This window comes from Poeciliopsis prolifica, unplaced genomic scaffold (genome assembly GCF_027474105.1).
Source record: "Poeciliopsis prolifica strain line A6 unplaced genomic scaffold, Auburn_PproV2 SCAFFOLD005, whole genome shotgun sequence".
NCBI classification, from domain to species: domain Eukaryota; kingdom Metazoa; phylum Chordata; class Actinopteri; order Cyprinodontiformes; family Poeciliidae; genus Poeciliopsis; species Poeciliopsis prolifica.
In genome coordinates, this window is record NW_026562380.1 from 4330713 (window position 1) to 4358248 (window position 27536).

Consider the following 27536-nt stretch of genomic DNA (forward strand, 5'->3'; position numbering starts at 1 on the left):
GAAAGTGTATTATCTTCAAATAAAACTGTGACCCAGTTTGCTTGTATTGGTCATCTACTCATACAGATGTGTGTCATTCATTGGATGATAACTGGAGGGCAGACAGACAGGGCGTGGCCTGTGGGGCCCATCTGGTCTACAATAATCAGCTTTAACAAGAGATCTACACAGAGGAAGATACAAGAGTATGTGTATAAACAGAGGTTCAACTGTTGACTACACCATTTAACATTACATATCAGGCTATAACCTTGGGCCAAAGTACTGTGCAAATATTACTAATATAGGATGTTCTGATCTGCATTGCCATTAATTCTGAGTAATGACACAGTAACATGATTTTTTACTTTATGTTTTATTCTGCGGTGCAGCGTGTCAGAGTATTAATTTGAACGAATGTGTGTGTGGCTCTGCATCTGGACACTCCTAATGCTTTTTAATCCCTTTCTGTTAGCCTGCAGAGCTTGCCATGCCACCACTATCAGCCATGTTCACTTGTGTTCAAACAGAATGTGAGCATCTGACAAAGTCCGTCTCATATTTTTAAAGTTTATTCCTCCACTCACTGAAGAATGGCCTTGTAAGGTAAGAACAAAACTTTGTTTTCCCTGCTTTTTATTATGTCATTTATGGACAAATTCAGTACAGTATTTGGAGTTGCTAAATATGTGCAAATTTGAGTTTCTCTGTTGTGCTACTGGAAAAATGCAGAAAAATATATGAGGCACTAAGCATTTTGGTTTTTATATTTATAAAAACTGAACAAATTGTGAAAGATGTGTTTAAAATCATATAATTATAAGTAGTCATCTTTCTTTTTAAACACAACTCTGTAAGTTATAAATCAAATATATTTTTATCATTGGTCATCGAGATTGTGCTAATTTTGTGAATGGTTTGTGAATGATTGCCATTACTGTGTGATAATGAACAACCCTTTTTACGTTTTAGCTTCCAGAGATTTATTACATTCCTTTCCCCTTTACAGCTGGATGTTATTATTCAGTTAATAACCTCTAATTCAGCCAAAACAAATTATTGGTTTTTTCATAAAAGATTAATTCTGTTCTATAAAACAATGTACATTTAAGATATCCTACGCAATTTTTTACAATTCGCTTCATTACAATAGGGGTATTGTTGATACTCTGTTTACATGCCTTAAAAAAAAATCAAAATTTTGTAACCTATTGCTTTATCTCTGGGAACCTGTTGCCACAGTGACACCAAAATTAACTTCTGATTGGCTCATCAGTCCTTTGTGATGACTCATCACCAATCTTCCAACTGGTGAGAAGCTGCGCAGTTTTTGCAAAAATGCATTTTTTCCATATTTGTAGCATAACAGGAAAACTATCGATTTACTGAGTTCTCAGGAGGCTCTGCTGTTGGGGAGAAGCAGTGCTTCTTTGCATTAAAAGACCTGATTCTGAAATCTATATCTGGTTTCTGAAATCTAACCTTGTAGACATCCTAACCTGGAGCAGAAGAGATCACTGCCATGGATCTGATTAAAAGTGCCCTCCATGCGCATCCTGAGATGTCTCTGAGTTAAAGAGATCCAGTCAGTTCCACAAGCAGTAAAATCAACAGCCTACGTGTCAGGCCCAAAAAGTCACTTTCGTCCTGGTTATGGAAGGATTCTCTAGTGGTTGGAATTAAAAATGATCTTCTCACATTTTCCAACTTTATTATCCCTTCTTAAATCTTAAAAGGGCATAAAGGATCAAACTGTACCATCAAAGTAAGTTTTCTTGCAAACTTGAAGGTTTTTTTGGTAATTAAATTCATTTGATCAACCCTTCTTCAGTAAAACGCGTGTGTGGTAAAAGAAAAATTCATCGTCTTGCACATCAGTGGAAAATAGACATCAACTGCTTTATTTTGGCATCCACAGATTTATAACCAGAGGACATATAAGTGTCATAAAAACAAGAGGCAGAAACAAGGCTGCCACTTTTCTAAAGGGAGTGGGTGCATTTCACATCTTATGATGGGTTACAATTTTGCTGGTATAATTTTGACTTGAATGGATTGTTTTTTGTGGGCAGAATGGTTAGGAAAATGCTGGTGCAATAACATGATGCAGTTGAGAATAATTGCTCTGAGCTTGCCAACATTTTTTTGTTGTGATTATGTGATAAGCTTTTGAAGAAAACTGTCTTACAGTTAGAGTTGCCCAGCCATGATGACTTATGAGTGCCTTACGTCTTTGTTTTGCTGCATGGAGCCTGCACGGTGCGTGGAGTCTAAATATCATGCTTGCTTACACAGAAAACTAATGGATTTGTGTTACATTGCTAAATAATGTGGAGTTGTGAATGGGCTACAAGCAAACCTTTATGATCCATTAACTGGCAGGCGCGGTTTACCCCTGGTCATGTGTGCCAGCTGGCAGAAACTGACAAGCCTGTATCATAAGCAGCCTCTGCCAATGATAGCTTTACTGTGGTTTGCACAGTTTCTCCCTAATCTCTCAAGCTGATTAGATACATGCTGTTTTCTCATTAGGCAAGACTCCTCATGGTCCCGTCTTGTGGAAATGTGTGTTGGAATGAAGGTAAACAGTGTGCGTATAATATGTTTGACTTGATGTCTACAGACAGCTCGGGAAGGGAGACAAGTCTGTGGAGTGGTTTGAATTTGGGTGGAGACGTTTGCATTTACAGTAGAACTGCAGACAAATATGCAAGGACCCCACCCTAGGACGGCGATCAACTCATCTGTCATCAGTTTCTTTATCATTCAGACAGAGATTGATGTCGAAGGATAAAATTTCTTAGGATTTATATTGCAAAAGAAAGTCCCATATTTAAAAAGCAAAAAGAAAAAAATTTGAGGTTCTATTGTACAGTATCAATGTTTCTGTTTTAGTTAGGAGAACTGGCAACAATCTACAGCTTACAAACACAAATCATCATCCATGCATTAGTGGGTATGTTTCATAATTCATGTTTGATATATTGTGATTTTCACAACTTTTCCTTTTTAGTTTTAACTTGCAATCACCCCTGACTAAACTTTTTTTTTAAATGAGACCAATCGGGTAGAAGTTATAATTTTGCTCCAGTTCCATAATTGTTACTTTAAAGCACAGCAGGTTGCATCACCACTCCCATTTCTTCCAACAATTGTGTGACTATACAGTTAAACTTTTCTACACATTTTCAGTCCATGGTTTATTCTTGAGGGTTTAACTGATGGGTGTCCTAAGTGGTGGCTGCTGGCCCCAATAAATGAATGCTAAAAATTTAGTGACTGGTTAAACAATGGCAATTGGCACCTTTCAGACTCTGAGTGTGTGAAGTTATTTAATCTCACAATGACATTGCAGTCCCTAACAAGTCCACTAATCTTCATCAAGCAGCACTTATAGATGAGTGTTCTTACAAGATGGATGAACAATTTGGTATTAAATGCCTTGCAGACACATTCAAGTGGAATTGAACTGACAAGTTTACAATTTCAAGGAAGTTACTTTTCACATTGTGTCTTAGTGAGTTACAGATTGTTGATTAGAATTGGGGCAAAAAGTGGTTCCAAATAAGAAGTTGTTTTTGGTGGGTGAGGAAAAATTAGTCTTTTTCCACTTTATTATTTGCATGAAAATAACTGTAAACATTTCTAAAATGTGACCACACACTTAGACCTTAAATTTTAAGTAAAGAAAAACTGTAATTTAATTTTAAAACAAATAGAAGTTACACTACATGGGCTTACAATAACTGTTACATCACCATCTGTGTATAGTCATGACTTTTTCATTGATGTGCACATCTTAAAGTGACACACCTGCCTTTATAAACATTGGGAAATCTACAGAGTTTTTAGTAGGCTACAAAATATGCTGGATTTTTTATTTTTTCTGCAACAGAAGCAGATTGTTTGAGAAGCATGTAATCTGGATATATGTTCTATTTGATTCTTAAATGGCTTCCAAACCACATTTACTTTATGACTCCACAGTCAAATGGATGAGGGGGAATTCTGAACAGACATTATTGAAAGTTTTCAAAACAGCTAGTGGGAATGTGGGTGAATCTACTGTACAAGAAATCCAGGTCAAATGTGAAGAAGATAGTTAAATCAGACACTTCCTCCATCTCCTCTAAAATGTGGCACTTTCACTGGGTCAGATAACAAGTGAGATATGAGGAGCTGAGGAGAACTTGAGGGGGTTGTGGTGGGCATGAGACCAATAACAATAGTTCAAAGCCTCTTTGTATTTTAGGTTGCATTTGATCCATTGTCCCTGTTAGTCTTTGGAGACCACCACCAACATGCCATCAACATACTCAGGTTTGCAGGGTTTTGTATGACTAAGATGCCTCAAAAGATTAGGTTCAGGTGAAACCCAGGGTTAAAAGCGGGAGGGAGGATCAGGAATCTCACCATTGTTTTGGGCTGTTTCTGTGAGAACAGAGCACACTTAGATAAGAATGAACTTGTTTAAATGATAAATACTGGGCTTTATCTTCATTGAACGTTGTAATTATCCACATTAAGAGAAGTAAACATGGTTAAGACGATAAAAAGAAATCTGAAAAGAAAAAAATTAAGATAGATAAGCACCTATTTCTTTGTCTGGTGATGATTGTAAATCCCTGGACGAGGATTATCACAGTGGCTTGTTTCTCACCAGAAAATTCTCCTGTCTCACTCACTCATAGGGCAAAATAAAGGGTGTGATGTCTCGAGAGGTATGCAAATGAAAGCCAAAGAGAGAAAGATCTCAGAGGGACACCACAATGAATAAAAATTTGGAGGATGCTAATGAAACAATGTGATGATTTATTGTCAGTAACAAAATGTTTACTGTCAATTTTCCAAATGCTCTGCTTCCTGGAACATGTTGCATTTGGTCTCAGCTCCATTCAGAGACTTTGCAAAGTAGTAAAAAGCTGCAAAACTGTGTCACTGTAGTAATTTCTGTATTATGCAGCTTTATTGGGAGATTATGTGATCAAAGGAAAAGCATGTTTTTTCTGTTTTAACAAAGAAATTAGACATCTGAAAATGCCTAAGAAATTTTTACTCACGATCCTTTAATTTTTACTCACGATGCCTTGCGTAAATGCTGGTGTGGCAAATTACCCACACCTCTTCTATGGAGACTTCAGAAGACTGCAAGTCAGTAAAAAAGTTGATGGGAGTTCAAATGAAACCAAATACATTGTAGTATTTCATGGGGCAGACAGTCACCTTCCAGCAGGAAGATCATCTTAGAGTAGCCAGACCCACCTTTCATTGGTTTAGTACAAAGAATATTCATAGATTAAAATAATAAATCCCAACCCTAAATCCAATCTAGAAAATGTGGGAAGAAAAAAAGAGTTATTTAACAGACTCTCCCCATCAAATCTAATTAAGCTTGAGTTGTTTTGTAAAGAGGAATCAGCAAAAATGTCAGCCTGTGGATGTTAGGAATGATAGAAATGCGCCACAAAGGACTTATATTTTCTCATTCCACAATGTACTTAAACAAAGGGGGGTTGTTGATCTTTCCCTTCTTTTGTGGTAAAAACTTTCACATACAACCAAGACGTAATAAAGTTTGTGATTATTATTTGACAAAATACAAAAAGTATTTCATTGGCTAGAAGAATATCACAGCACACAAACAGATTTTCTCATCAGGACTGCTAATTTTTCTTTGTAGTGTAATGTTTGACCAATTTTATTTTTGGAAAGGAAAGTGTTTTTTTAATACTTCATATCTCTATGAGCATCACTCCGGGTTCAAGCCAGAGGCACATGAGCCATCGGCCGGCTAATGAATGGACGGGACAGAGATGTTATCTGGCCTCAGGGAGGATGTTTACGGAGTGGGAGTGGAAGGGCTGTGCAACTTCAGTGTGCTAATGCAGCTAACAGCCAGGAAAGCAGAATGTTGACTCTGCAGATTTAAGCCTGCTACTGATGGCTATGGGGCCAAACATTGACCCTATGGACCAATAAAGAAAATCACCTCAGGCACGAGCCGTGGGGGTCAGAGGTAACAACATGGCTGGGAAAAACACAGACCATGGCTTTCAATCACTACTCTTCCTAATTGAAATGACAGTTGAAGACCAGCGGGGGTAACAGTGTTTATTTATGTCTTTGTTACATGGTGAGCAAGCACAAAGATATGCCTGGCTCTGCCAGGGATGACATCGCTCCTGTATGCTGTCTGGCTCTGGGATCTCTGCCCCAGTACAATAAGAGCTTCCTGTCTGCCATCAGAATTTGCAGCTTTCCACCCCTGTCTCGGATAAGGCGAGGGGGCCGGTGGGGACATGGTTTACTGGGAGACTGTGAGTCCTAAACAGACTGATAACGTAGACGCGATCCCTTTTTTTTTGACCTCCAAGCTCACACTTTGTCTGATCTTATGTCTGCTATAATTGCATACAGGCTGCCTTCCTGTTCTTTCCACAGGGTTAACGAGCCTAATTGTTAAAACGCTGATGTTGCATTTCTGCAAGTCTCTAGTCTCTTGTTTTTTAAGCAAAGTGGCTTTTTTTTTTTGTTAAAAAGCTTTGTAGGAGTCAGAGGCATCTCTTACCTAAATACAGATCTGGGTGAGAGTCTCTGTCTGCACAACTTCAATCCCTACATTTTCTTGCCACTCACATCAAACAAATTAAATACACGTTTGCCTTTTAAAGCAAATACTGCACTAAAAAACACAATTCTATGTGGTATATAAATAAAACTTAGAAATCTAGAAAATATGAAACATTACTAATCTATTGAAAAGGTGATTATTGCCTTTCCATTGTTTTTCAAATCAAACAAGTAATTTTCAAAGTACGTTTTAGGTGAAAAGAAGAATTTTGTAGATACCTTGTCTTTAAAAATACGCAGTATTTATATTGACAATACATTCATATTGATAATAGATTTGCAGTGTCAGACAATTTTTGCCATAGAACATAGAACATTTGATGACAAAAAGCATCTGTTCAATGTGAACATGGTGGCTATGGCTATGTAAAAGAAAAAAGGTGCCAAAAGCAGCTTTGAGCCAAAGATAACCAATGCTGGAAAATGAGTGCGTTTCATGAAAGTGTGTCCCCCCTTCTTGCTCCACCCCTGCTAATAGCCCAAGCAAAGAGTAAACAGTACTAGGGCAACAAAAGCTTTTGTTTGTGAGCAAAATGTTTATTAGTTAAGAAATTACTTTCCTTTAGAGCATGTTTTATTTTGTTTCCTCTGGCAGTACAAAATGTCTGTTGATTTCTGCAGATTATGTTTAATCTATAGCCTACCCATGCAAACAATTCTTCCGCATGCATAAAGTGGGATTTTGGGGCCAAACGACATGTTGGTATGGGAAAAACAATAGATGAACTCATAGTTAGTACCTCACAAGTAAAATATGGACTGAATTATGTTGAACAGTCAGATGTGCAGACTGTAGCTACTGCAAGGTAAAGAAGACTATTCCAATTGCATAGTTGTTGGGAGGAACCCACTGAATATTGCATAAGCAAATGAGAGTAAAAATGTTGGTGAGAACCAGAACAACAATTACAACATCTAAACTGAATCTTAATTGGATTCTTTTAGGTTCTGGATTTTGCCACAAGCGGTCATTTTTCACTTTGGTGAATTGTAGTTACACTGAGTTCACAACAGAGCACTTTTAATTCCCTCCTGTGTTGGCTTGTCAAGCTAATGTCTGGAAGTTCTGGTGTTCTGATCCTCACTGGATGATTCACCATATAGATCTTCATTTTATAAACTTAAATTTGAGGTGAAGACTAAAAGCATTTAAGGTGCATTCACACCAATGCTGCTTAGTCAGCTTTAATTGAATTCTAGTTCATTTGTCTTGAAAGTTTGATTTGTTTGGGGAAGTGTGACTGTTCAATCAAACTCTGTTGTGGACAAAAAGGCGAATTCTGGTTTACCAAGATGTCTGTTCGGCATAGTTGAAATAAATTCAGGTGCACTGGAATGCACTCGTGAATACCAAGCGGATCGGAGATTGCTCCAAAAGCAAGAAGCAGGGCATTCTGGGTAAATACAACCAAAACAATCAAGTTCTAGTGGGAGAAATGACTTGTGGTATTTTTCCAAGAACAAACATGAAATCCTACAACCACTAAACCATGGCGCCATTCCATTTTTGTTTAAACTGTGTGAATTTGCGCACGTCTTCTTCAGAGATTTTTCTGTAGTTTCCTTCAATGGCTCTTGGTGTAGCGCCCAAGGGGAGAGGGAACAGGGATTTTTGAAGGATTTGGTTCATTTAACGGAGTGCAGTGTGAAAGTGAACCACACCAGCTGAAAATGGTACAAGTGTTGTAATTTAGGTCCCCGATCGAACAAAGTCTACCTCACTATCAAGTGTGAAAATGTCCTTTCAATGACTTGACTTGCAAATGAACAAAATTAAACTTAATTTTGGCTGAAGCTAACAATAAGATTCTTTTTTAGTGTTTCTGTCACTTCACAAGGCTAAGTGGCATGTGTGGTGAGTCACATTGCCTACATAAATAACTACCACTAGTAGGTTTCTGTTCATGACTTCTTTCTCCCAAGTCCAACAAAAATTTAGAGGAAGATTATTGCATTTGGATGGATTTTGCTAAACTGATGCAGCTATCTGAAGAAGTGGGGGAGGACCATAGGTTCTCCTGTTTCATTGAGGTCAACGTTAGAGAGTGACCCAGAGCAACAGGAGTATTAAAGCAGCCTGCTGCCGTCTAGTGTGACTAGATTTTCTGCATTAATGGCCTCCTGAAAGGACCGATGGCACAGGAGGAAAGAAATGCAAATATTCAACCTCTAACAACCCAGCAGCATGAAAAGGAGTGTAGGGTAGGGGTGGGAATGGGGAGAGATTAGTGGGAGCAAAACACAAGCATGTGCTCTAGGGATTACACCAAGATTTAAGGTCCACAGTCAATTCATTGTTCGGATTTTATCACACAATGTGCATCACTGGCTCTTTAACAAATTCTCTAGAAACAATAATTGAAGAACAGGATATCTGAATTACAAGATGGCCCTGGATGTGCTAAGATTGTTTCTGACTGAATCAACCATATCATAAAATCTGTCCGAGTATGTGATTCCCAAAGCAACATGACACAATGACATTTCTACAAATAGGACAGACCAAATTCCTAACAGGGACAACATGTTGTGTAACATAAACTCAGGCCACGGCCATTGGGTACACCAGTTTGGGGTCTTATTAAAACTGTTGTTAAAAGCAGAAAATGAGCAGCTTTGTGGTGTCTCCTTTCTTATTCAACAGATAAAACTCTTCAGATTCTGGTCTCCATATCAGTCTATACATACAACGCGAAGGATAATTCACATCTACTCTCAAAGTGTTTTCAGTCATTAGCATTTCTTGCCAAAAGTGCCAGAGTTCATAGAAGAACAACAACCTACGTGTTGATCATGCAAATATATGAATCACATCAGACTCCTTGTAAAATTAAACATGTCTTTCCGGTTTCTGGGCTGTTGCTGGGGAACAATATTTAGCTCCCTTCAATGCTTTTCTTTTGGGTTCAGGTCTGGAGACTGGTTGGAAATATTAGACCTCTCCATTCTTTGTAAGAGGGAAAACTGAAAAATTGGCAGTGTATCAGATACTTTTTCTTTAACTGTATTTACATGCTGACCCATGTCAAATTACTAAGTACAGTAACCTCAAGTATGTTCACCACATTTCCTACACTAAACCAATTTGTTCACCAAAGATCAAATAGAAAAAAAATAAATAAAAAAAATCAAGAAATTGGAAATTATATTGTATAAGAAAGACTTATGTTATTTAAGGAATTCAGCTGTTGGTAAAGTTTTATTAAAAGCCAAAATTAAAATTATATTTTACACAAAACACTAAATATTCAAATCTGTATCCAATTTACATAAACGTAACGACTGAATACATTTAAAAACTATATCCATTTAATTGACTGTTTTTTGTTATCATAATTACTTAATGATTCCTGACCCACACTGCATCATGACGTAAATCTCAACATGCACTTTACAACCTGATTGGACCAATTATATTAACTTAAGCAATATTAGACCCGTCCACCCACTTTGATAGATAATGTTGAAAAACTAATTGTAACTAAAATAATTGTGAGCATTATGCACATAGTACACATATTTCAATTGATGATACCATTCATTAGTTGCACATTCATTAAATAATCTGTTTTCTCAAGTTCATCCATACATGTTCAACATCTGGTAAAATAACAGAACTGTGGACCTTACGAGTCCACAGTAAATTATCCTCATAGAAAAGACGTTCATTGAGATGACTTTCACATTTGCTCAATATTTTTCTTAAAGAAGATATTGAATAAATCACTTTAATTTCTCTAAGAAACAGTGAGACTTATATCTGTCACTAAGGTCTCGACTTGGCTTTTTATTGCATGTACCACAATCATAATGCCTTTTGTATTCTTTGCAAACCCATTTCCCCTGTGACCATCTCTTGCCACATTTGCCATGACCCTTCAGACAAATATAGACCATATAATCACCTGCCACATTTAATTAAACCCCCCATCATCGCTTTTATCAGAGGCATCAAAGGACAGCATGCCCAAAAGTGGGCCATGCAGATCAAACTTCAGCAGTGCACCTTCAAAAGCTCTTTGCACAATGGAAGTCGCTAAAATGTTTAAGTTAGTTTAGTGGAAATAGGTCAGTGTGGACAGTTGTAGGTAATGTGTCCCAGGCCCGGCCTGTGGTCCAGCATGCTTCTCGCTATATTTAACACCCTTTGTGCCATCCTCTCGGCACTAATCTGTCCTTTCACTGAGTGTTAGCTTTAATTTGCAGTGATGTCTAAGAGGGCCGAGGCATCGTTAAGGAACCTCAATAGGGCTACAACTGGACAAGCTGCTTTTGTCCTCTGTCTGCCTCTTTTTAAACAGCCATGACAGCAGATTTGAAATGCCTGTCTGATGAGGCTCAGATGCCCTGGCTTTAGATGTCACAGTGACTCCACTTTAAGGCCTCAGAATGTGAAAAACATCTAATCACGAGGACATCAGCACATTAAACAATACTACAGATGAGAGTGTGCAACAGTTTAATAGAGCATAGCCCTTTTCCCTCAGTGACACATTGTGGTTATCCTTGATGGCGCTAAAATTACAGCTAAATCTTTACTTGATTTAGCTTTGCTGTCTCGACACTGAAGTTTCAAGGAGAACATGAGTGAGAAGCGATAACTGTATCACTTCAGAGAGTTTGGCATCAACACAACATGATGTTCCCATGGGAAAATCACAGACACAACAGTTTTTGTTGAGCTTTCCAGTGGTGCTCATAATGCCATTAATTGTGTGAAGAGAGAGTTAGCCACAGAGCACTCTGAAACCACAGTTGTTAAGGAAGATTTGTAGGAGCTTGCATAGATCTGCTGTGCCTAAAACTGCAGGACTTTATATTACTTGCAAACATATTGATAATACTTGATGTTATATATTGTGAGCAGTTTGAACACTAGAATACACTTTAAACCATCCCTCTACTTTAGGTCTGGCTGTTTTTTTGGGCTTGTTGAAAATAAGTTGTTTGCATCAACCTGCAATCATCTCCATTCATCTTCTCTCTAACTATGCCTCCATTCCCGGTGCCTGTCAAAGAAAGCATGGCGCGGCCACCACCACGTTGAAGCATGAATACTGCATGTGAAGCGTTAGTTTTCAGCCCATTTTGGATTTAAAACAAAAGATTCAACGATGGTTTCATCTGACCACCAAACAATGTTCAAAGTGTATGAATAACTTTACAAAGAGATGAATTTAACATTTATTTCACACAATTTCCCCAAGACAGACGCAAAAGAAAGGAGTTACCAGAATAAATCCATTTGATACGTTGTTCTGTCTCAACAGACAACCTTGAAACTTTGAGAAATATTGTTGCTAATTAAAGCACAATAGAGAGCAAATAAAAACAAAGTTGGTCCAGGGCAGCTGCTGGTCCATAGTGGGAAATTTCCTTCCATCATATTAAACTTCCATCTCTATCAGAGACACACTCAGATTCCAGCAAGCCAATCAGCCAATCTAAGACAAATGATTTTGTTGCGCTTTCCTGCCACACTGGGCGTGGGAACAGCACAGATTCTCATAAAAAAGAAAAGAGAAGAAAAAAAAAAAACGGAGAGCCAGTAAATTATTTCCCTCATGCTTCAAAGACTTGAACAAGAAGAAGAAAAAGTTTGTGTTTATGTTCGTTATTGTCTTTGAGCCCTCTAGGTCTCAAATGGTTTCTACTGAGCTTGTGTATGTGTAAACAATATTTGGCAGAAACTGCTGTCTGGCCAGAGAGGAGGAACACAAAAGGATGCCATCTTTCATTCTCACAGATAAATAAACCTCTTCAAGGGTCATTTAAACTGGGGAGGTGGGAGGGAAGTATGCATTATGCTTTTTTTGAGGCAGCATTTTGATCAAAGCCTATTTCCTTTCCTCCAACCATGCCATCATCCCGGCCTACTTTATCCCCCACCCTAACCACGACTGCCTTGCTGCTGCTAATCATTGGTGGTCTCCTGACTGCCAACAGTAATTGATTAGAGAGAAAGGTGGTGGGGGGGGGGGGGTCGTACTAGCTGTTGAGGGGTTGGAAGGAAGGTATGGAGGGGAAAGTTCAGCCCAGACGTTCTAGAGGTCACTGGCCTTTTCTTCTCCCCTCTGAACTTCTTTTCTCAGGCTATTAGGTATCAGCCAAGTATTTGGCACACTTTCTAAAGGTTTTGGCAGTGGCGAACACAAACAGGAATGTCCCTGTAAGCAGAAAAATAGATGCATCTGCTTGAGGGAAACGATAGAAACAAGGGTAAAGAGGTTTGATTCATGATGTGTTGATTTAAGAAGTCAACAGCGTTGGTTTTAAAGATGCTTATTTTTGTTGTCCCCCCACCCTCACTGGTGGAGTGCCACCATGTTGTTTGATCCCTTGTGAGTGCCCGACATCCTTGATGATATAAAGCGTTCAGTAAGTGTTTTTCTCAAACAGTCACTCCCTCCCGCCCTTTCCCTTTAATTTTACAGGAAGAGGTGACATTCCTTTCCCCTGGAAAGTGACTCATACTCCTGTCTTGTTTAGTAAATGCAATTATAGGCTGGTTAAAACATTCTCCTCCTCTATGAATTCAGAAAAAAAAAAAAACTGTCTTTTCAGTCTGACGGGGTGTGTGTTTGCCTGTGTGAGTTCTCTGTATGACCAAACAGGGTCATGTTCACCACAGAACCCGCTCTGCTGCTGAGTACGGACGTAAAGTCTTGATGCCTGTGGAAACATGACTGTCACAGGAAATGTTCAACATGCTTTGCCGTTCTGCAGCTGAGAGACAGAACAAGAGAGAGAGCGAAAAGGAGAGAGAGAGAGAGCGAAAAGGAGAGAGAGAGAGAGAGAGAGAGAGAGAGAAGGAGGTGAGGGTATTGCAAAAATGGAGCCCTCCCAGAGCAGAGAGGCTTATTGTTGATGTTGGCCGTTCCACCTTCTCTGGGCTGTCCGGACTTTACTGCTTTCTCCTTGTGAGACCGTTATAAGCACAACTGGAGCATGCTCAGATACTCACAGACCTATGTCTGGACATGTAGGCTAACTCACAGAGCGCAGAGACCTGGTGATGTAACTCCTGGAGTACAACTGAGCAAGACGAAAAAAAACCCCCAAAGGACCACAGCACATTCCAAAACTTTTCATACTATTTGATCTTTCACAAACTATAAAAAATAAAGTCTTCATGTTATATATGACTGCATATAAATGAGTGCAAACATGGAAGAAAATTATATGTGGTTTTATTTTTTTTTACAGAATTTATCTGAAGAGCATTCCTTTGTTTTCCTCCCGCACTTAGTCGACACTTTGCAGAATCACTGTGTTATATAATCACAGCCGCAGGTGTTTTGGTGTATGCATCAATTCACTTTGCACAATTAGAGACTAAAACCACTTTTTAAATCTTGCCACACATTTGTATTTGGAATAAAGTCTGAACTTTGTCTAGGCCATTTTAACATGTTATTAGGTTTTGATGAATGGTAACAGTTTATTTTTTTTAAATTCACTTAGCTCAATCCAGTTTTATATCAATGCTGATTTGTTTTCATGTGTCGGCTTAAGAAGCATGATGCTGCCTCCACCATCAGCTTTCCATCATGTGGTCAAAACAATATTGATGACTTAACCCTGTAGCCTAATCTTTGACCATTCTGCCATGTTCTTTGGTCCTCCTGATGATTGTTCTTCACTGATATTCTCAAAGAAACCTAATACTCTATTTACTATATTGGTGAATCATAAAGATAGTTGGTGATACTGTGTTTTGTTGTCAGGAAAATAATGAGGTGCTATGGAAAAATATGTGTGCCAAACTTCTCTGATTTTTCTCTGCAAAAACTTAAGAAAACCATAAATCGTGTTTTCTTACTTCACCACTATGTGTCACTTCACATGGATTAATCACATTAAATCTCAATAAAAGAGGAGGGGAATACTTTTGCAAGGCACCGTATGTTGAAGAGAAATAACTTGAATAGTTTCACATGTACAACATGAGATGGACTGTTGGAGTGAAGAATGGTGAGGTTTCCATGTTGACCTCAGCCTACTTATCCTGCCTCAGGCTAAACCAGCTGTGAAGCAGTCATCTCTGTCTGTTTTGTCACTTACAGTGTCTCTGAACATGCATCATAAGGTACTGACTTTTCATATATCTGCATGGAAGGTCACAGGTTTTCTCATTTTAAATACAACCTCAATAAAGAAGATGGAACATTATTCCTGCATATGAGCTTTTCTTCCTCAACTGCTTATGTATATTCAAACAACATGTATGGAAGATTATGACAGAAACTGATATGCTTGCAAACACCAGATCAAGATATCATGAAAGCCAGGTTCCTGCAGGCTACAAATAAAAAGCTCTTGTGTGGTTTAACTTTATCCAGACGTGCAAATACCAGTGGAGGTCCCTCTAAGAAGTGGTGGGGTCTGTTTTATGTCCCGACAGTTTGGGAGTATCTGCTCTCTGCTGCCTCCCTTTGTTGGCCAGGCAACATTGATTTGAATCAAGTCATAGACCCCCATTGTGCATATTTATTACATACACACACAGCAATTCGACTTGAAAGTGGTGTTGTTTGCCTTTCTTTTGTTGACTCTATTTTTGTACCTGCACAAATGCTTTCTAACTTTGCCATCATGCTCAAATCTGAGACACCCTAAACCCACATACCTTCAACCCCTCCTATTAAACCTGTGGTCAGGATGTTCCCTTGAGATTAGCAGTAGAAGTGGATACCACCATGTGGGTCTGCATAACATGGGTATAAAAGCTCTTTTCACCTGACTTTAGGAGTCTTTCTAGTCTTTCGCTCAGTCTGTCAACAGTTGCCTGGCTGCCAACAGAAATCACTGCAAGGTGCTGTAACTTATGCCTTGCAACAAAGACTCAGGGACTTCCTAAACAAAATGATTAGTGTGTTAAGGTTATGTTTTTTTCCTTAAATCTGCAGCCAAAACATACCAAAGTGCTGTTTTAATCTATTATTTAGAAATACAGTTATTTGCAAAAGCATTCACTCCCTAGAACTTCCACATTTTACGGTTTAACGACCACAAAGATCATTGTATTTTGCTTGGACTGAAGGGAAAATAACAACGCAAAGTAGTTCATAATTGTAAAGTGGAAGAAAAATAACATGCTTTTCTTTTTTAATAATAAAACTAAAAACAAATCTGAGTTGCCTGCTTTATTCTTATCCCCATAAATGAAATCCAGCACAACCAATTGCATTCAAAATTTACTTAACAAGCAAATAAAGTCCAACTATGTTGGATTTAATTGGAGTACTGCAAACTACCAAGATTTAGTCATCAACCTAAACAAGGCGTGTCGAAGTGCAGTCATCAACACCTACTATCCTGTAACTTTAGATTCCTGTCTTAACCAAGACAACTGAAACAAATGACTCATCTTAATCTTTTAGCTCTTTTAGGCCTGATGATAGTCAGTCATTTGATTCAGGTGCATAGAAGCAGAGAAGTTGAAGAGTTACAGCTTGAGGATTGGACTTGGACACCCCTCATAGGCCATGCAAAGACAATATTAGTCAGAGAAGCAGCGATGAAGCCCATAGTAGCTTTGGAAGAGCTGCAGAGAGCCACAACTCAGGAGTGAGAGTCTGTTGGCAAGATGAATTTTATTTACCCCCAAATTTGGCCTTTATGGAATATTAAAATTTGCAGGGATTCAGGTGTGATCATGTTTTCTGTATGAGCATAATAGGACCTTTGCCAGAAATCAGTGCTTTCCATCAGTCTCATCAGTATGCTTAGCATTTAAGGATCTTCAAAACCTCTGTTTCTGCCAGATGATTATCCTAATCTCTAACCAGCTCTGTGTTTCTTGTTGCTTTTCAAGTTTTTCTAGTTGAAATTAATGTTTTTTCTTCTTATGGTCAAGTTGCCCAAAGCCTTCTGTGCTCCAAGTTCAAGTTATGTCTTCAGATCTCCACCATCAAGCTCACCATTAAACTCCATTCTCAACTCTGGACTCCAAACTAGCCACCTTTACTCCACACCAGAACCTAATTCACTCCTCCCACGCACTTCTCAACCTCAAGTTACAGGAAACCACTCCCTTCTGATATTTACATCAATCAACTTTCCTGATCACTGAATAGTGTACCTCTCCTCCTTTATACAAGATAATTCCTTGTTCCTTAGAAGAAACAGATCCTCATCATAACATTTCCCATTCTCTAAGCATATTACTGTAAATACAAAATCTTTCCTCTTAACTCCTATCCTGAATGTGATTCGACACGTCCTGACAAAAAAAAGACAGCTGTTGCTAGGGTGGGGGGTGGGGGAGATGGGGGGGCATCAAACATGTGGTCAAAGGTGCCCTGCTAAGATGAGACCGAAATGTAACTTTTTTGTTGCATGGTAAATACTATGTGTCACAAAAAACTTAACACTGACCCATGAAACACATTGTCCACCATCTGCCTCTTGCACTGTCATGGCCCCTGGGCTTGCACGTCTGAATTTTTGTAACTCAGCACAGATTGCACACACCATCTTTCAGTCAAACTGTAAATGACATGGCAACTGAACCATCATATGATGAATATGCATAACTAAAGCAGGTAAACTTTATTGCATTCATGAAATATATATGACTGGAATATCAAATATAACATCAGCAATATAATGATAGAAATAACAACAAAGATGTAGTTGAGGTGGCTGCAGTTGTCTATTTACTCTCTGAGAAGAGGCCAGCCCTCCACACTCTGAAAACCTGGGGTTTAGATCAAAGCATATTCCTCAGTTAGAAAGGACCAGTCAAAGTACAGGTCTAAATCCAATTGCCATTTCATGCCAAAGCATTAATATTGCTGCTTTTTTTAAATTCTTCTTTGTAAAGCATGAGACAAAATGTGGTGTGCAAATCTGAGTTAGACCCATAAGACTTGCAGCAAAAGGTGGTTCTTTAAAGTATTAACTGTACTTTAACTATGGCTTTATCTGTAGCAGGCTAAATTTGTTGAGCATAAACTTTAAGCCCTAGTAGGCAGATAAACATCTTTACCCTTGACATGGTGTTTTCTTTGCAATTTCATCATTATATGCATAGAAATTGAAAAACTGAGGCAATGAATACATAAGACAGACTTCAGGGCAAGACATGCCTACTGGTGGAGAATTACTTACTCCTATCACTCTGCTGTCATGTTACGGGCGTGCAAAGCAAAAAAAAAAAAACAAAAAAAAAAAACAGGGATATTATCTTTTCATGAAAAGGCTTCGGTGTGGGTGGTGCATTAATCCAGATTTAAGCTGATGCCGGGTGATTCATCAAGTATCGGAGAACAGCACGACTCCCGTGGAATGAGGGAAATGTCATCTGATGCCATGCGGGTTGTGTGAGCCACACATCCGCTGCCCCTATTCACACAAGGCCCCATGCAAACCACCCTCATCAAAATTTATTATGGATTTCTCAAATTCATACATGGCACATACACGGCTGTTTTAAATTTACAATCCATACGTCTACTATGGTACTACCATGTCAGTCGTTTTAAATCAATGTGGCTGCAATGAGGCTGTTTATCATATCAAAGGATACTCAGTGAGGCTTGCATTAATTTCAAGTGTTCACCTGACCTCAAGTGCATGATTTGGAGCTTTTTTCTACTCCACGGTTTTCCTAAGCAACGCAACGCATGATGCAGGCGACTGTCTGTTTGCTCCACATTTAACATCACAGAGGAGTGAACAAAGGTCTTGTCCTTCTTTCGATACGGAAAAATCCATTTCATTTTGCTGAGAAGAAGTGGATTTTGAAAAATACTCAGTCAACTCGATGGCGAGTGGAAAAGCTGAGAAGCAATGGAAAACCTGGGGAAAAAGTGAACGTTTTTCATGCGGACTGTTCTTCTGCTCATGTCTGTGTGTCAGGAGGAAGCAGCAAATGAAGATTAATGAGGATCGTCTGCATTCACACCTGGATAAACGGGGATCAGGTGAGAAGAATGTGGACCATATTACAGTGGAGGACCTGGGGATAGATAACACTGGCTTTAGCCTGGGGAACGAGGGCTCCCGGACCCCCAGGAACAGCACGGGGGTCAGCTCTGCGTCATCCTGCTCAAGGGCTCTGAAAAAGAAACGACTAAATGCTCTGTCTTCACTTGTTATACCGCCCCAGGTTCAACCAACAGCCGCTATTAGCTCCAAGCAGGGTGATGAAGAAGAAGAGGAATTCCAGCTGGTGTTTGAAGATGGCGCTGATGACACATCTGGTGCTGGAGGCCTCCTGACAACACCCATAATCAACCTGATCCCACCCACTCCTTTTAATGTTGTTGATGATGGTCGATTCTTTCACGGCAATTTAGATAAATATGAGGCTTGTTCCTCTGAGAGTGATAGAAGATGTGCTGCAACTGACCTGGACAAGAACTGCAGTCTGGAAATGGAGGAATCAAAAAAAGGATTCATACTGGCTGAAGGAAGTAAGGAAATTGCTGAATGTGAACCCAATAATGGTGGTCATCAAGGTGATAAGTCTGGAGACCAAGAAGAATCTGTACCTCATAATTCGCTGGATGAAGAGAAATTAAGAGCTGTATTCCTATCAAGTCCCTTTAAGGCGGCTCCAGTTCCTGAGATCTCAAATAAACGTGAGTCTATCAATTTTCATGTAAAGGTGAAACTCTGGAGCAACTAGGTTTTAATTAGCTGACTGATTACTTAACCGCTTAACTGACGGTATCCCATCCATGGGACAAATCTAGTCTGTTTGAAAACTCTGCCTTTTTCGCTGCCAGTTAAGGGGTTGAAGAAGTTTGTAAATGTGTTTATGTAGAAGTAAAATAAAGAAAATATAACATAATCACTGTTTAAATATACTACTGTAGCTTCTCTGTTAACCAGGACAACACACCCCTGGTATTCATTCATTCAGCCAAAAACCAAACTCAGTTGCATGTCTATGGGCAAATTATAGAGAAAATGAGAACAATACGGGATTTCTGAATATTTTTCTTGCAAAAATTTCAGGCTTTTTTTGTATGCTTGCGTGGACAAACAAATCTGTAAATTATCAGCAGCAGTGAAATGGGATTGTATTTTCTTATAGTGGATTATAGTGGTAGAAACACAATGAACAGAGGATAGGGCCTACAATAGAGCCCTGAGGTACTCCATAGCTATGAGGGATTGGAGACACAGATGAGTCACTGACCCAACAATCCTTGGTGTTTGCAATGTTATCATCGGAAGAATGCTTTCTTGGAATTCTACTATGAGGGGTGTTTAGGATGCAAGAATAGCTGTGAAACGAACTGGGAGCAGAGCTAAAGTTGCTTTTTTTCTTTTGTTGAGCTGAGCAGATTATGTTACGTTTTTGTGTTTCAAATAGAAACTCTTTGTCTCCTCTTCTGGAGACAAAAAAATGTGCACATCCCTGTCTTCAAAAGACTCTCCTTTGTCCTTGAGATGTAAATAAACTGCAGTGTCTTAACCTGATGAGCTAGTTCTCTGTGTACTGTTATCTTCATCAGAAGGCGAAAGAAATATGGTTTAATCTTAATCTTTTATCTACAGCCTCTCTCTCTTTCTTGTCGGGTTAAAAGTGCAAGGCAATACAAACTGAAAACTATAAATGAGAGCTAAACGTCTTCATGAAATAGAAGATGAAGTCCAGCTGCTTTCTAAGAAAGATAAGATAAGATAAACTTTACTATCCTGAAGAAATTTGTCATGGATACAAACACTGGCAGCTACACAACTGAAAAATCATAATTGTTATATTATCTTCTTCCCACTTAAAACCACTTCTATGATTAATTCATGATAAGAGAAATAAATAATGATACACCTCAGAAATAAAGCAGTACATTTAAAATCTTAGACAATATTACCTGTTTATGGTTTGTTTCTGTTAATGGCTTTGATAGAAAGTGAAACAAATGAGTTCATGTAACAGTTCAGCCTACATGCAGAAACTCTGAGACACCGAACTTCTGTTAAAGAATTGGGATGTTCTGAATTAATGCCTACTGATACCAATTCAGACAATAGATGACAATGACAAAGCATTGATCATTTTTGGAAAATGGTTCTGCCAACAACATTCTGTCAGCGTGTTGGCAGAACCAACACGAACCAACATAAATGTAGAGATACTTTTATGAATAATTGTATATTCAGACACTCATGTTTATTTTCTTTATTCTTTGTCTAAACAGTTGATGTCCCTCTAAGTGAAAGTTTCTGCAAATATCAGGGGTCGACTGGCGTGGCCTTCTATAGAGTTTACTAAATGACTGGGTCAAAATAAGGATGCAACTATGAGCTTGGACAAATACTGGTGCTGGTTTTCTTTAAAATACATTATGCAAAAAACATGTTTTAAAAAAAAATACCCTAAAATATCCTCCAACTGTTAAATACCTTATCAACCAAATCCTTTTTCATATCTCTTTAATTTTGAGTCTATTTGAAAAGCTATGACATACTTTACAGCAAAGAAAATTGTTTTCTGTTTTCTTTTTTTTTTGTCACAGGGGGAAGCAACACAAGAATAAATTTTCTATCATTTACTGAACATAACTTGGGTAAGTCTTTCCCTGGTTTTTGTACTCTGTCTTTTTGTTTTTATTAAGGAATAGTCAAGGTGAGAGGTAAATGTCATCCAGATCCAGACCAAGTGTTTCTTCTTCCAGCTGTTCACACTCAAGTGTTACCTTTCCGTTTTGATCTTGGTTTCCCATTCAGCTGAAATTGCTCTCATTATTTGACATGGCTACAGTACCTAGAACGCCTCACATGGGAGTTGCAGAAGTACCCCTTTGTTGGAGTCTCTTTTTAGCCATTGTGCATGTATTCCCCAAGTGTGGTTGTTCAGCCTGTTCCCAGGTTTTGGGTTGCTGTGACTCAGCATGCGCTCCTCCCTCCATCTTCTCTCAAAAAGCAGACTTTCCTTTCAAACCAATGGTACAAATGATAAGCATCGCTTTCCCCTATCCATTACACAAATGTGCTGAAATATAATGACTCTAAAGCTTTGCTTTGTTGCTAATCTTGTGTCTGTCTCTGTGTCACAATGTGTCATAGGCAAAATGTGGGATGCTCAGGATCTGCCGATGCTAACCTGTCTTAGTAGGCCGTCTTACTCATGGTTTTGCTGTCCCTGATAGTCATGCATCTCAAATTGATGGATTATGTCTAGGCTGAATTTTAACATGCCTGAGTATTCCTGTCCTTCATTTCTTTGCAGAATGTCATACAACGGCACAGAAAAGTATTCATTTCCATAATTGTTTTTATTTTGTCATAAACTACTGGCTGACACGAGCAGCACTGCATATTTTGCAAAACTGATTTTGGACATAACCCTGAAAACAATTCCCCCCACAGCAAATCAAGGTGGGGGAAGCATCATTCTGATATGTGTGTTGCTGATATACTTCAGCAGGGAAGCTGGTCGCAGCTCATGGGGAGACAAGAGTCTGAAAAGACTTGTCTTGTATTAAGACAGTAAAAAAAGCATCAAAAGTCATGCATGTAGGTGGTCATTCTAAAGGAAGTGTTGATATTCTCATGGCCTAGTCAAAGTCCAGACCAATTAAGAAGCTGGTGCAAGTCATAACAAAAGTCACTGATTGAGACAAAGTGATTTTCTCAGAATATCAAAGGCACATAGTGAATGTCTTGAGGTCAGCTATATGAAGGTACTCCTGTGTCTTCAAATGTGGCCAACACTCATCAGTTCTTTCAGCCCAGCCTTGATAAGACACGGGCTCGGCATATACAATTTTCTGCCTCTGCTTAGCTGTAGACCATGTACTCTTAGACTCAGGTGATGAAGAGACTGCGAGCTAAACTCCCCTCATTTTGGTGCTCTTCTGCTCCTCCAGAACCCAGACAAGATTCCAGTGCTGACACACATAAACCAATTACACTGTCTTATCTGCCTCTGCCTTCATTTCAACCCGTATCCATGTCAAACCAGCTTTTCAGAAACAGCAAGCTGGAATGGGGGGGAAAAAAATCACTAATATGATGATGCTCATGTTTTTTCTGGCCAGCCTATTCAAAAAGACAACTGCTTTTTCATTCTAATCCTTTAACCTTGAAATTTATTGAAGTTTAGGCTGTCACAGTCACATCACTATTTCTGCCATGTGTGGCATGAAAAAGTCAGGGCTTAGCTTGATGTCATGTTTCCAGCCTCATTCGTCTTGCTTGTTATGATTGGACAAAATAAATGACCAAGTGATATTTGGGAAATGTAAGAAAAAGAGCTGCCTGTGGGAAAGAATTTGGGCTGTCAGAGAAGCATGTCATCGACCAGACAGACAGGCTTGTGTTTGGCTGGTTGCTCAGTAACTCAGTCTACAGCACATTGGAAAAGTATTCATACCCTTGAATTTATCCACATTTTATTGTGCTATCACCACAAGCTTCAAGATATTTTATTGAGACTTTAGATCAGCACAAAGTCCCACGTAGTTATAAACTCAAAGCACTGTGATTCATGGCTTTCATGAATTGCAGCTTTTTTTATGTTTGGTTTCCCCTACCAGTTTTGAATATTTTATTTGCCTGGTCTTCTTTGCAGATTAGCTCAGAGTCCTTCAGATTGGAAGTGAACAGCAGTTTTTGAGTGACAGCCACAAATGACTTTTCAGACTCTCCCTTGTGGGTTTTGGCCAGAAATGCTAAAGAACCGAGCAATGATTATCTGAGAAAAAGTTGTTTTGGTAATTTTCAGCAATAGTGCAAAGAATAATTTTTGTTGAAATATTTCTTTCTATTTAGATTACAGACCACATGCTTTTTTTCAAAGAAATATTACACACACTCCAATTTGATCCCAGCTACTAAATAATGCGACCAACAACAACCCTCAAAAACTGCACCATTTATTTCACCACTTATTACAGGCAGGGATATAACTTTCTAAAGTTAAAATGATATACTTATCTTTTACGGACTGATCCGTAACTTTTCAAGCTCTTCTCTTTCATAATAATTCACCATTTTTTTCCATGTCTATGAAACTAAATCTCAATTCAAGTTTGTGGTTTTGTGAACAATTTCAAAAGATTTTAATCCTTTTGAAAGGCACTGTTCAGCATTAGAATCTACAAAAGCTTACAATGACTAAATCTAAATATTTCTCTCTTTTTTTAACAATTGTTAAATTGTTTTCTTCTATTAAGATGACTTGAGCAACAGAAATCTTATCCGTCCTGACATGCTGAAGAAAGAACTTGACCAGCTTCCTCACACAGCCCGGATGGAGGCCTTCACCTTCCATAGGGTAAGACTACTCCCAGCTTCTCTCCTCACATGTGTATATTGCATTTTAGAAACTGTATCTGCAGCTGAGTTGTAGTACGGTAAAAGTTGGCAAAATAATTATTACAGGCAAATGACAATATGTTGAAATAACTTATATTTGATGAATTTACAGCGACCATTAGCACGTTCCCGCAGTCTCGGAGAGACAGTTCAGACTTCTACTTTCCATACATCAACCCAGACCACAGATCTGTGCAAGGAAAGAAAGGGATTGCTTCAGCAAAGGCGCATAACCATTGGTGAGTTTGTCTACACATTATGGATAGCTGTGGTGGATAATGCTGTTTCTCCAGGTAATGGGTGACTTAAATACTGTCCTTCTAGCATTATTTTTGTTGTGTGTCTGTCCAGCTTCATATGAGCCTCATTCAGCGGATCAGAATGGAAACTTCGCTGACAAGGTACTCTAAAGAAGCAAAGTGGGGTATAAATAGTATAGCGTCATCACACAGTTTACTGATGTTGCTTCTCCGTTTAGATTTTCCCATCTCTCCTGGTCTTTTGGCAAAACAAGAAATGTTCAAAAAGTCTCAGGAATTTACTGTTGATATTTAAGTTTTCCAAGCAAGGATCCTTGTGTCTTTCACAATTTTGGTGTCTGCTTAAACTGAAACAATTAGTTCAAAAGAGAAACTCGCATTCAGCTAAATTGCTGTTATCGAGGTTAAGTTTCATGTGGTTACAACACTGGTTTTGTGTGAGTTATTTACACAAATACACAATTTAAACCAATCATTATCAACATTCCCATCATAATCATTTTGGGTTTTTAAATAAATGTTAACATTTTCTTTTCTTCTTTTACAGTTGAGTTATAATGCAAGACACATTTTCCATAGGTTTTGAAAAGTAGAACTGGGTTCAACAGAAAAAAAACATTTCTTTTGGTTCTCGACAAACTTTGACATAATTTTGTCTGAGTATTTGGCGACCTTTCTTATCACCAAATAAGCTTCCTCACACAGCCCCAAATAAGCTTCCTCACACTTTCTACCAGATTTGGTAGAAAGTCTTCTACCAAATCTGGTCAAAAATCTGATCCATGTTAGTTAGTATGGATCTAGCCTCTTAACCCAATCCATCCATTGTTCCATCAAGAGGAGGTTAGTTAAGTTTAGTTCATCCATTTAAAAACCAGTTATGACGTTAGTTGGGTATTATTGTTGTCCACTTTACTTTTGTGGATTTACAGGGAAGTAAGTTAATAGTTCAATCTTTAGACATATTGTGTCAATAAAACCTCTTTGGGAAAGATGTGGTTTTGTTGATGTGGAAAACTGAACATTTCAGGCAAGCTTCAAAGTGTCGCACTGCAGGGTTAGGGTCAGCATGTTCTCTTGTAATCCTGGTGTTTCTGTACTTTCCAGTACAAAATCGGCTGGGTGAGACGGGGTGGCTCTTGTGTTATTCTTGGAAACCTTAACCAATTTCCTTTCTCATGAGGTTGATAGTTTGTGTCAGGTTGCTGAAGCTTTGACAGAAATGGAAGCTCTAACACACCAAATACACCAAAACCAGTGTTGGGATAAATAAAGCAAGCAAACACTGAGCTTCTGGAATTGCTCCAACCTCAATTCAATGAATTGATTCGATATGCTTAACAGGGGGTTGAAAGCCAAAAAAACAACAAAATTTAGGAAGAGTGGTCAAACATCCAGCCAGATTTATCCCAATATGCTGTTGATGGCTACAAACAGTTTGTGGTTTTATGTAACTTACCAAAGGATATTTATCCAAATATTAGTGGAAGTGTATGGAATATATTTGAGCCAGGATGTATAATTTGACCCAGTGTGGATTGGGAGAAAAATCCCCCGAAATTTATATTTGTGCATTTCTGTCTTGTGTTTAAAAATCAATCTTTCTACCCTGGAAAATGCACAGCACAAATAAATGATTAAAAGCCCAAAATTATGTAAATTAATGTCTGACTAGAACTGCAACTATACTACTACAATTTTTTTACTACATGACAAATGTTGGCTAAAATATGGATATAATATTATATACCATGATTTATGACAGCAACACTAAAACAATGATTTATTTAATATCGGTCACCATCAAAGTTGAAAACATTTCCAAGTAAAGACTGTGCAACCAAAAAAACAACTCTCGAAACTGTTGCTTTAGTTCTTCAGGCTGTTTAAGCTCTTTACAAAGACTCAAATATGTTAACGAGCAGCAACATGTCTAAACGGCATATCCAACGCAGTCATAATCATTTCCAATAAGACGATGACGCAAACATTGACAATTCTGGAATTTTACAAAGTTTTGTTTTGAAGTGTCATCAGAATTTAAATAGCAACAGTGAAAGTAAGCATAATCTCTTCCTTTGTCAAAAACACCAAGCAAAAAACAAACAAAGATAGAACAGCCATTAACTAATCTCAGGTTAAAGACAACACAATTAACAAGAAGCAGTCATGATGTTTATTTCTTTCAAGCGGTTCTTAAAAACAGGCAGTGTCACTTCTTTTAAATTGTTTTCTATTGTTTTACACATGTGTATATGTATTAATTAGTTTTATTTTGTAACCAGGTTCCTGTGTATTGCAGACTTCTGCCCAGGGTTTACCTGGTTAAATAAAGAAAATGAAAAAATGAAAAGAATTTTAGAAAACTTTCGTCTTCATACAGCAAGAAAGTTTGTCTTAGAAATTTCTCGGCTTTACAAAAGGTCATTGCCCTACACATCAGCAAATAATATTAATAATTTATGTATTACATTACATTTGCATGTTTCGTTTTAGACATCTCAGACTGAGAAACTGCCAGAGTCAGTTTTATTATTTGCTTAGGAAGATAATTATATGAAAGAAATTACAATACTCAGTGTTTTGCAACATGATGTTTATAAAATAGGGTTTCCATTGCAAGACACTGTTGCTATGTGCTGCAGAATATATGTATCGTCTCCCTCTCAGGACTTATACAAGCAAGAGGCCAAATCCCTCAGTGAGCTGAGCATAGAAGAAGTCTGCCAGTGGTTTACCAGTATTGGACTGCAAAAATGTCTCCCCTTAATCAGAGGTAAAACATCATATTTTGACTCATCACCTAGCTTTTCTTTGGTATTCAGCAAAATATATTTAGAATCTTTATGTCACATTAATTACAGAAGAACTTTATTGAACATTATTAAAATTTTAGATACAACTTGATATTTTCTTAATGTTAAAGAGATGCAGATATGTATAATTGCCTGTTAGAAAAATCTATTTTGTTTTTCATATATTAAAAATAAAACTTCTGCATACATGTTTGTTTATGGTGTCCTCTCTTTTCTCTCTTAGAAGCTAAATTGTGTGGATCAGACATAGCCTCAGTAGATGCCAACACACTGGACATCCTCCACATCAGCTCACTGGAGGACAGGGAGCGATTACTGTCAGCTATCTATAATGCCCTCCACCCTCCCAGTACCATCTCTCAGACTCTTGACTCTATGCTTGGTATATTTCACCTCAATAGGAATGTCCCAGTCAAGTGTTTGTTTCTGTATACTGATCAGATTAGCTGTTTATGGATACAACCTTAAATCTATTACAGTCAGCTCCATACATTTGCTTGAAGTAACACATAACTAACCTAAAACACTTTGTTCCTTCAGAGGGTTTTCATATGGAGTAGCTTACTAAGTG

The 27536-nt window shown here is 38.3% G+C and overlaps 1 protein-coding gene across 2 annotated transcripts in view; it reads left to right on the forward strand.

Annotated features, from left to right (window-relative positions):
- Window positions 1-489: 489 nt before the first annotated feature.
- The window catches only part of LOC129359555 (uncharacterized), a 36844-nt gene continuing 9797 nt past the window's right edge, over window positions 490-27536 (forward strand). For both annotated transcript variants that reach the window (XM_055029198.1, XM_055029199.1), the window contains exons 1-7: window positions 490-585; window positions 21087-21137; window positions 23748-23848; window positions 24002-24128; window positions 24241-24290; window positions 26820-26925; window positions 27189-27347. In XM_055029198.1, the coding sequence (XP_054885173.1) occupies window positions 23783-23848; window positions 24002-24128; window positions 24241-24290; window positions 26820-26925; window positions 27189-27347 (508 nt within the window). In that variant the 5' untranslated portion in view covers window positions 490-585; window positions 21087-21137; window positions 23748-23782. The remainder of the gene's footprint in view (window positions 586-21086; window positions 21138-23747; window positions 23849-24001; window positions 24129-24240; window positions 24291-26819; window positions 26926-27188; window positions 27348-27536) is intronic.